This window comes from Gobio gobio (assembly GCF_949357685.1).
Source record: "Gobio gobio genome assembly, chromosome: 8".
In the NCBI taxonomy this organism is placed as follows: domain Eukaryota; kingdom Metazoa; phylum Chordata; class Actinopteri; order Cypriniformes; family Gobionidae; genus Gobio; species Gobio gobio.
Window position 1 is genome coordinate 27,111,285 of NC_137114.1, and position 10,160 is coordinate 27,121,444.

Here is a 10,160-nt window from a genome sequence, read left to right on the forward strand (position 1 = left end):
CTAACGCGGGGTTAGTTGTAACACGCATATTTTAACCCTTTTGACACATGCCAGAATGACAAGTGTATTTACTAGTTGTCATATCAACATTATTTAGAGGAAAAAATAGCGCCAAAATTAAAAAATCAATGGAAGATATTACTGAACATGTATTTAACCATAGGAAAAGTACATTTCTTACTTAAGTTTAGTTTTCATCTCTGTTTTTTGTGTTTATTTAAAATAATACAAATCCAATATTATTGTAATCTTATATCTGTTATTTAACAGTTGAGATGGTTCTTTAATGCTGATCTAACCATGAAGACACGAGCCGCGATTTAAATCCCAGTTGCGCAGATGTGGTGCGTTGTAACACTGCGTTACAATGAGCCCCTATTAGAAATATGCCATTATATTCTATACTTTTATGAATTCTTTTGAGAAACCATGAGAAAAGGGTGAATAATGACTGAGAGTTAATGTTCAGAAATTATTCATTATTATTATGTTTTGAACTATGCTGTATAGCTGTATTTAGCGATGTTTGTAGTCAAAATCAAAAATATTTATTTTTGATATTATTTTTACTTTTACTTTTATTAAAAAAATTGAATAGTTGTATTTTGTTGACAAAATATTTTAGTTTGTCTTAGATATTTTTTTGATTATATCAGAGAACATTTTATGCTGTTATTTGGTCATGTTACATTGTGCCCCACCACATGTTACAATGTACCCACCTATGGGGCATGTTGTCACATTTCACTTCCATTCTTTCGGGGTCAATCAAGAAAAAAGCATACACTGTATTAATGAAACAAAACCACATAATTGTACTAGACATGTGTGCAATTAATGTGGGAAAAAATTAAAAAGCGTTAGGTTGTGCCCCGCTCTCCCCTACTATGTACTTACATCAAAAAATAAGTACAATGTACTTACTGTGTTCAAATTGTATTGCAAAACACCTTTGCTGATATTGAGGTGGGATACGGATTGAGTTAGGGACAGGTGTGGTGGCATGGGTAAGTTTAAGGGTAGGGTTAGGTGTAAGGGAAGTGTCAACTGCGTAATTACAAATGTAACTACAGAAATTAATTACAGATGTAATTACATGCAGGTATTTTTTAAAATGTAAGTACAATGTAAAACATGTATGTACACATTAAGTGCAATGTATCAAATGATTAATTAAAATGTTATTACATAGTAGTTAAGGCCACCTAATATAAAGTGGGTCCATGTACAGGGTTTTATAATAATAATTTATTCTTTCTATCCGCCTTTCTTGGGTACAATGAAGTACGGGCTGTAGAACCCGGACTTCATATCGGCTGGAGGGACCGGCTTTATCGCGTCCTTCGCCAGTAGGACAGCGATCTCCGCCTGAAGCACGGGGGCATCCACCCACGCAATAGACGTGAAGTGAACGCCCCCGAACTTGGGCGGACGCCGGGCGAACTGAATCGCAAGCCGAGTCTGATGGTACAGATGACCCAGCGAGACGGGCTGGGGAGCGCTAGCCAGGCCCCCAGAGACCGAACAAGCGGGGTCATCGGTACCACAGACGTACCCGCAGCAGGGCAGCGAGGCGGAATGCAGGGACCCCAGGACGACATGGGAGTGGTCCGTGTAGGGGTCTGGGTCTGACACACGACCTGCATCCGCTGAGGGGGTGCGCGAGTGTGGGAAGGCCGCTTGAGTGCGTTCCCACAGCCGGCACCCCCTGCTGGCGATTTGGAGAGGCACCAGAGGCTGACAAGGCATGGGAGCGTTGTACACCGCCCAGCGCGCTCTCCAAATGAAGGGGGGGCTGAGCGTGGCAAGGCTTTGTGGCGTTGCACATGGTCTGCCTCACCTCCTTCCTCAGCGGGGAACAAGAGCGGCGAGGCATAGCGTCGCGCACTGTCGTCCACACACCGCTGAAAAGAGGGGAATGAGAGTGGCGAGGCTTGTAGCGTCACACACTGCCATTCTCGCCCTCTTGTGGGGAGGGGAATGAGGGCGGCGAGGCTTGTAGCGTCACACGCTGCCATTCCTGAACTCCCGAGACCCAGAGATATTGGAACTGTTCTTCTCTTTTTTTTCTTTTCTTTTTTTTATATATATATATATATATATATTTTTTTTTTTTTTTTTGGGTACCACTGGCTGTTTTTAACCCCAGTGGCGGAACAGAATTACTAATGGTTTTTACCCGGCCCTCCTCCGGGGGAAGAACAGTCCCGAACCAAATCCGGGTCAATGGTGTTTCTGGACATTGTCTAGCCAAGGGCCAGCGCTGTGCGCAGCTCAACCTCGGCTGAGAACTACCCTCATGCCCTAAGCAGGGCGGAGGTGGCCTGCCAGTGGCACTGCCACCCCACCGATGAGGGTAGTGAGAGAGAGGAAAACTTTATACAGATTATGGCCCTATTGGTGTTCCATATTTTGGCACCAATAGTTCCATAATGCAAAAGCCTTCCAACGCACATCCAGGAAAGGCAAGGGGCAGGCAAGGCAATTTATGCGTTGCACTATGCCTCAGCCACCCGGGAAAGCATGGCTGTCGAGTATGAATCGGATTCAGCACGAGCGCCCACTATTATAGTGGGAATCTCAGCATCATCTTCATTTTCAACACATAACAGCCCTCTCTCCGATGCAGCGATTGACATCTGTCCTCTGCTAGAGCCCCAAACGAAACGCTAGGTCCTTTTTTTTATTTTTATTTATTTTTTTATTTTTTTAGGACCAGCAATCCCATCTGTAAGCTACCAGCAGACATGTGAGACAGTGGGCGTGGCCGTGAGACGGCACACGGCGCGCTGAACACTCAAGCCCTTATGAAAAAGGCAAGACGAACAGCACGCCGACGTGGCTATGCTCTCATTAGAGAGCATAGACCACCCACAAACAGTCTCAACATGCGTAGCCGCCGAGTGACGCGCGCTGAGCTGCCGTGGCAACCCTGCGCTGTCACTCGGCAGCTAGACGGCACACGGCGCGCTGAACACTCAAACACTCAAACCCTCACGCGGAAGGCGAGATGACCAGCGCGTCGACGTGATCCCGTTCCCCTGAGAGAACACGGATCACCCACGAACACAGTCTCAACATGTTTATGCGAGAGGGATCGTGGCCGTCAGGACAGGAAACAACCGCATCCAGAAACGCACGAGTGGAATGACGTCTTGAAAAAGACGCAGTGTCACACCCGTGTTGCTCTTTTGTGAGGAAACGCTCTTTAAACAGTGCTGAAGCACCCAGGGGAAGACCGCGGCAACACACAGGTGGTAAGTGCAGTCCTGTGGTGCACTCACTGAAACAAACGCCCTCACCAAACCGACAGTTGCTGTGAGAACAGCAGTTTGTTATGCTGATGCAGCGGTGAACATGCGGTCGCACTGATTGTGCCTTTTCGCCAACACAGAGCGTCCTTCTCGTTCTCTGGAGCATCTCTCTTGCAGATAGGCTTTCTTTTAGAAAAGCAGGCTTGCTTCATCAACGCCGTTCGGCTCCGAAGTGAATGACGTCAGTGCGATGCTCTCGCTTCCTGTTTATACCCGCGGCGCGGGGCGGAGCGCGAGATGCAAATCTCGCATGCCAATGGCCCATTGGCCTGTTCTCTAAATCTCGAAGCTGATAGGGGCTCTCTAAAGTGATCCCAATTCGTCGGTAATACCGACATACGTCGTAGTGACCGACTGAAAGGGAACTGTGATACTCTTTTCAAGATTGTTGGATTAATAAAAAGTTAAAAAGAACATAATGTAATAATATTTCACAATATTAGGCTACTTTTTTTTCTGTATTTTTGATTAAATAAATGCAGGCTTGATGAGCATAAGGATATATATATTGCCCCTTTTTTACATTTGAGCCCCTGCCCCTGAAGAACTCTCTGCACGGCCCTGGTGCCACATAAATCATGCTTTGGTAAATCATAATTTTGACAAAATTATGACATTTCGTATACATTTTGTATATATTTCATTAAAAAAATGTGACATACAAGGTCATGATTTTTACATTTTGTAAAAAGTCAAAATGATGACACAATGTTAGAGTGGGTAAACCCAGCCTGATCTGCCGCTGATTTGATTTCGCCCTGCAACTCAGTCTGGAAACCTGTACATTAATTTCTACTGCTTCTGTTGCACTTTTGCGGGAACCAATCACAGACTGGCTTATCCTCCTGGCGTGCTTTTTAACACGATGATGGATAGAGAAGCGATGGGTCGTTGCCTGTTGATCACGCCGGTAACCCACCGCCTGTCTGTAGCCCACCGCCTTTCTTGGGTACAATGAAGTAAGGGCTGTAAAACCCTGTCTTTATATCGGCTGTATGGACCGGCTGTATCTCAGATTGCAAGACATGGTATCGGCAGCTTACACTGAAGTGAACTTGGGGGGATGCCGGGCAACTGAATTGCATAGCCGAGTCTGATGGTCAAAATGAGCCAGCGAGATCGCGCAAGCGGGACCACAGGTGGGGCAGTGAGGTGGAATGCAGAGACCATGCTGGGTCTTTGACCATGAAAATTCATATTTTGTGTAAAATATGTAGTATATAAAAAAATTATGTTTATGTCTGTGGTGTTTTTACATTTCATTATCATGTAGAAAACAACATGCTTTTTTCTTGCAAAAAAAAACTCAAAATCAAAAGCACTGTAGCATTAAGTAGGCTTATACATATTTAATAACATATATTTATGAATATGCCTTGAAAATTAGTGTTACAAATTGCGATCACATCGACAATTATGCATACAGTATATGGAGATTATATTACATTTTTATGAATATATTTACTGTACATTTAGGCCAAAGCATGAAACAGTACCCTTTCTTCTCATGGTCAAGTTATGAGTAGGCCTATCCAATGAAATGACATTTGGATTTTTATGGACTGAGATGGACTGTTTTTATGTCTGGGGTTCCAGAGACACCAATATGTACATATTTATTACGACACAAATTTTAAAAATGTAGGCTACGTCTTATTTTTACGTCAGATTATTTTAACATGTTCATCTGACCTAATCAAAACCCAGTAGATATTAAAGCTTTAACGCTCTGTTTTACCATGCTCGTTTACACATGCTCTTTTCAGAAATATGAAAAGTTGTGGTAACGTATCAGTGTGTACATAAGAGAGTTTTATACCTGAGGCCCCCCAAAAGAGTAATACATTTTTCATGAATTATATTTTCTTTGATGAAATAAAAGTTGAATCAATTCGAGATATTTTTTTTATATATATAAGATTAGGAAATGTCAAAGCATCAAACTGAAAAATGTAATGTATGTGGATTAAATGTATTTTAGGCTAAATGCATTTTCTTTTGATTATGCCTAAATAGTCATATTGTTTGCACATCCTGCTACACTTTTACAATGCTGCACTAATAACAATATTTAAAAAGTTTTATTGGACTTCTTGGCAAAAACAGTGACAAAAATACATTTTACAGATATTTTACATTTTAGAGATTTTCCTGCGTATGATTTTTAGCAGATTATTTCGTAATTCATGACTGTTCAATCCATAAACTATTGGATTCAGAAGTGGAGGCACAAGGAAAATGAGCATCCCCATTATCTTTTGCACATCTGCGTTTACATTTTTGAACCTGTGTGACAAGATGGTGAATGTTCCAACAATCTCATATATGATGAAAATGGCCAGTTGAGCAACACAGGTGTTGATGGCCTTGCTCTTTGTATCAGACCTACTCGTGACCAAGCAGGTAATCAAAATCTTCACATAGGAAAATGCTTGAATGGAAACACTAATAATCTGCATCAGGGCTGTGTTGAACAAGCCTATGATATTACTAATTGTGGTATTGTCACAGGTCAGTTTAAGGAGAGAGGGATTATCACAAAACACATTAAAAACGATGGATCTGCATCTGGAATACTTGCCATGCAAGGAAAACAGCAAAACAATGAAAAAAAGGTCAAGGCCCCATACAATAGCAATAATTCCCATCACAAACCTTGGTGTCATAAGAGCATTGTATCGCAGAGGCATACAAATAGCAATATAGCGATCAAAAGACATAGCAGCCAGGATGAACAAAACACCACCCCCATACATGTGGAGCAGAAAACCCTGGAGCACACAGACGGGATAGTATGTATTATTGGTTTCCGTCACAATGTCAGAAAGAACCTTGGGAAGCATGGAAGTGATTCCAACAAAATCATTCAGAGGAAGACTGAACATAATGAAGTAAATTGGCTTATGGAGACTTTGTGTCATAATGATGAGGAGCAACAGGGTCAAATTACAAAAGGCACCAAACATGTAGATAAAGATGCCACATAGAAATATGGGATATTTTGCTCCTGAAGGGATGGAAAATGAATCCAGGGTTAGCTCAAAACTAACTATGATGGATAAGTTCTCCATTATGACTCTGTGGAATCTGTGGAAAAAAATAAAAAATTAGTACTTTGACATTCATTTAATTAAATCCCCAAACTGACCCTTTATGAAATAAAACATAAGCCTTAAAACATTTGTCAGTATGTCACTCACCTCATGCACCCTTGATTAATATCTCTCAGTTAATAGACTCTATATAGTATCATGTCATCTACAAGGTCAAGTTGAAACGCTTTTGTCTTATATAGTCATCTTACTGACATCACACATTATAACCCCTGAAGACAAATTATATGAAAATGCATGTGTTGTTCTGAAAATGTTATGACACAGATTCTTACACAGACATGCATATCACATATACTATTTAATTCCAGCACTGAAAAGATCTGTGTACTTCAGAAATGTGTTGCAATAACATACATAATAATAAACATTATTTAAATGTTAAATTGGCCACTTTAAAAGGTTGGATCCTTTCCTTTAACAGAATACAAGGTTGATTCCCAAAAGGGGAAAATGCAGTGATATTGAATTCATTATAAGACAGATATGCTGGCAGAAGCAAGGCACACAGAGTCACTGTACTTAAAATTACGCACATTTTTGAACACAAACTATTTTTTTTGCATGGTCTTCACTTGGACATCTAACCATGTGTTATTTAAATCATTTTCAGAAACGGTTTGTAGTCTGATTACAAAAAGCTCCAAACAAGTAGATAGCAAAGAGAAATATGGGATATGGGGGATGGAAAATGGATCCAGGGTTAGCTCAAAATGAACTAACTATGATGGATAAGTTCCCTATAATGGCTGTGAAATCTGTGGAAAAGGGAAATATAATATTTATATATAATATAATCAAATATAATATCAATATTACCCAAAAATATCTTATATATATTACTAATTGTGGTATTGTCAAATGCTCGATTAGATTAAGATCTGGGGAATTTGGAGGCCAAGTCAACACCTCAAACTCGTTGTTGTGCTCCTCAAACCTTTCCTGAACCATTTTTGCTTTGTGGCAGGGTGCATTATCCTGCTGAAAGAGGCCACAGCCACCAGGGAATACCATTTCCATGAAAGGGTGTACATGATCTGCAACAATGCTAACACTGCATGAAAAGTGGGATTTTCGTCAGTATGTGGCACTGTAGATTGCCGTGGAACTTCAGGTTTACGACTGTGCACGGCAATTTGCAGGCAACACCGAAAACTGCCGTAAAATGTTGGAAATTGACATGGGCCTTGCTTGGCAGTTGTCCCCCCATGACCCCCCCTCCCCTTAATTCTAGGGGAGGCTTTATCATGTAAATGAACATGCTGTGAGCTACACAAATGCAAATCAGAGTAGCAGCAGGGGGAGTTTTATCTAGGTTCTGAATTTTTTTAACTAAAACAAGTTTAAAGTTTAAGTTAAAATGTTAACTTAAATTTAAGTTAAATGTACTCGTTTTAGTTCACATTACTAAATTTTTAGGGCAACCAGTTTGCTCCAATTTTTTAAGTAGATTCAACTTGTCCGGGCTCACAGTGTAGATTAATTACTCTGTATGTCATTAGCAATAACCAATGTTATGTAAAAAAACAAAAATACAGGACAGCAGTGAAGACAGCAAGACAATGAACCAAAGCACACAAATAAATCAAGTAAAGCATACAGTTTACATACCAAAATTAATTTTTCCACCCTGCACTGTGAATGATTTTTTAAATGGCTATTAATCATAAATGTGAAAAGTACAAGTTTGTGTGTTTATAGTTAAGTCAGATTGTGTTTTTCTGTAATTGTCATTTAAATTGAGCTCTCACCACATTTTATGAATTATCAATGCAGATTTTCAAGAGGTGGTTTCCTGGTTTAAATTATGCCAAGAGTAGGCCTAATCTAGTAAATCGCGAGTTAAAAAATTGTTGCCTGGAACAAAGATTAAGCACAGATTACTAACACCTGGACTATGAGTCCTGAACTAAAATAAACTGGATTCATTTACAGTTTTATCTAATTGCTTACACACAATTTCTGAAAATATGGCTCCATTTCTTGTAACTCTACACACAAAACACAAAACATGCAAAACATCAGACATCGCTTGCAAAAGCAACACTTTGTGCAAAACTATTTTAACTCTTCCAAAAATGTTGTTTTTGCATATATCTAACTACACACAAATATGCACAACTGAAGAATTTACAGTTGAACTGAAATCAGCTGAACTGAATCAACACTGAAGTCACTTGAGCTGAATATTAACACTATATTGGCTTGTTAGAGCCGGTTTACAGCAGAATTTGTTTTGAACTTGTTACTGAAGCTGCTATGAAACAATATATTTTGTTGTATGCATATTCTTTCTTTTTCAAACCTTAGTTTTGATTTCTAAGTGATCAATTTATGTATAAGTGTTTTCACACATGATCATTGGCTGTATGGGTCCTCAGTAAATTAATGTGGCATTTAAATGGCAAAAGTTATTCTTGTCTCTATAACTTATGGCTTCCTAAAGACACGTTTATGGGTAAATAAAATATTAATAATATAAACAAAATGTATATCAAAACATATTTTAAATATAATGAAGTCATTTTATTATAGCACTCATCAGATGTTCCTGGAAACAAAACAGAGACAGAACAGTATAAACAAACTATACAACAAACTAAACACCAAATTACAAAAACATTATTATGTGAAAGTGAATAAAGTTGTGTGTGTGTGTGTGTGTTTTCAGTTATAAATATGTGCTGTGTAAATTAGCCTATATATTAAATTATATATAGCCTAACTTTAAAAAACAAACAAAAACCCATATAGATAAATTATAATAATTGTATAATATTAAGCATTTACTTAATATACATTGTAACATTAGGCTACTTTACTCTAGCACAGTAGTCAGTTAAGCAATTAATTAATATCTTATATTAATATGTATGTAGCCTAGGCTACATCTAAAGGTAAGTCTGCTTTAAAAAAAATATATATTACACTTCGACATGTACAGAATGTGCGCGTTAAGAAACACGTTCAAATGTATCTTCTTAACATGTTAAAACTGTGCGTCGACTGTGCGTGTATGCCTGTTACACGACCAGAATGTGCGTGTCTACACATACAAAAGAAACACGTAAAAAATTGCTGCGTTGACGTGGAAAACAGTGCGTGTTGAAACCATAGACCGTAAAAAACAGTCATAAGTCACGCGTTTCATATAAAGAGATTTGGCCCCGGGCGCGTTCCATAGTAGAGCCCTAGTCCAATGACGTGCGAGGTCGAGGTCATGGCCATGACGCGTAGAAGACGAGCTTTAAACTTTTTTTTTTTTACATTTCCTATGTTTTTTGCTGCTTTCCTTTTTCGCGATCAACTATGACAGGACGCCGTCTTCAACTCTGCATGGACGCGACCAACTTTTTCGACTCATTTTCAGGAGGCTGTCTTATATGGGATCAGTTTCCCGCCAAATTTATTACAGTCATGCATAAAAAAATAATAAGCATGAAAAAACGTTGGGGCCGACGGATTTTGTGATGCGGTTGCGGATAAAATAAAAGCCCATCCGTGCATCTCTGAGATGCACTCTGGTCTATGAGATGGCGCCGCCGTGTTCGGTCGCCGTTCAGGTCGCTCCGCTAAGACTTTGCTTTTATTTATTATTCTACTCTCTTTTACTCTCTATTTTTTCCAACGGATCATCTGCTTTGATCTGTTACGACAGCAAAACACTTCTGGAATTTGGTTACCGCTACACTGACCTGTTTCAGGACACTTTCTCCAATCTTCCATCTGAGAT

General features: G+C 39.6%; 1 protein-coding gene across 1 annotated transcript; it reads right to left on the bottom strand.

Annotated features, from left to right (window-relative positions):
• Positions 1–5,446: 5,446 nt before the first annotated feature.
• On the bottom strand, positions 5,447–6,385 carry or71aq2 (odorant receptor, family 71, subfamily AQ, member 2; the record flags this gene model as incomplete). Its single annotated transcript, XM_079822984.1, has 1 exon — positions 5,447–6,385. The coding sequence occupies one exon, from the start codon at positions 6,383–6,385 to the stop codon at positions 5,447–5,449; it is 939 nt and encodes a 312-aa protein (XP_079679110.1).
• Positions 6,386–10,160: the final 3,775 nt, after the last annotated feature.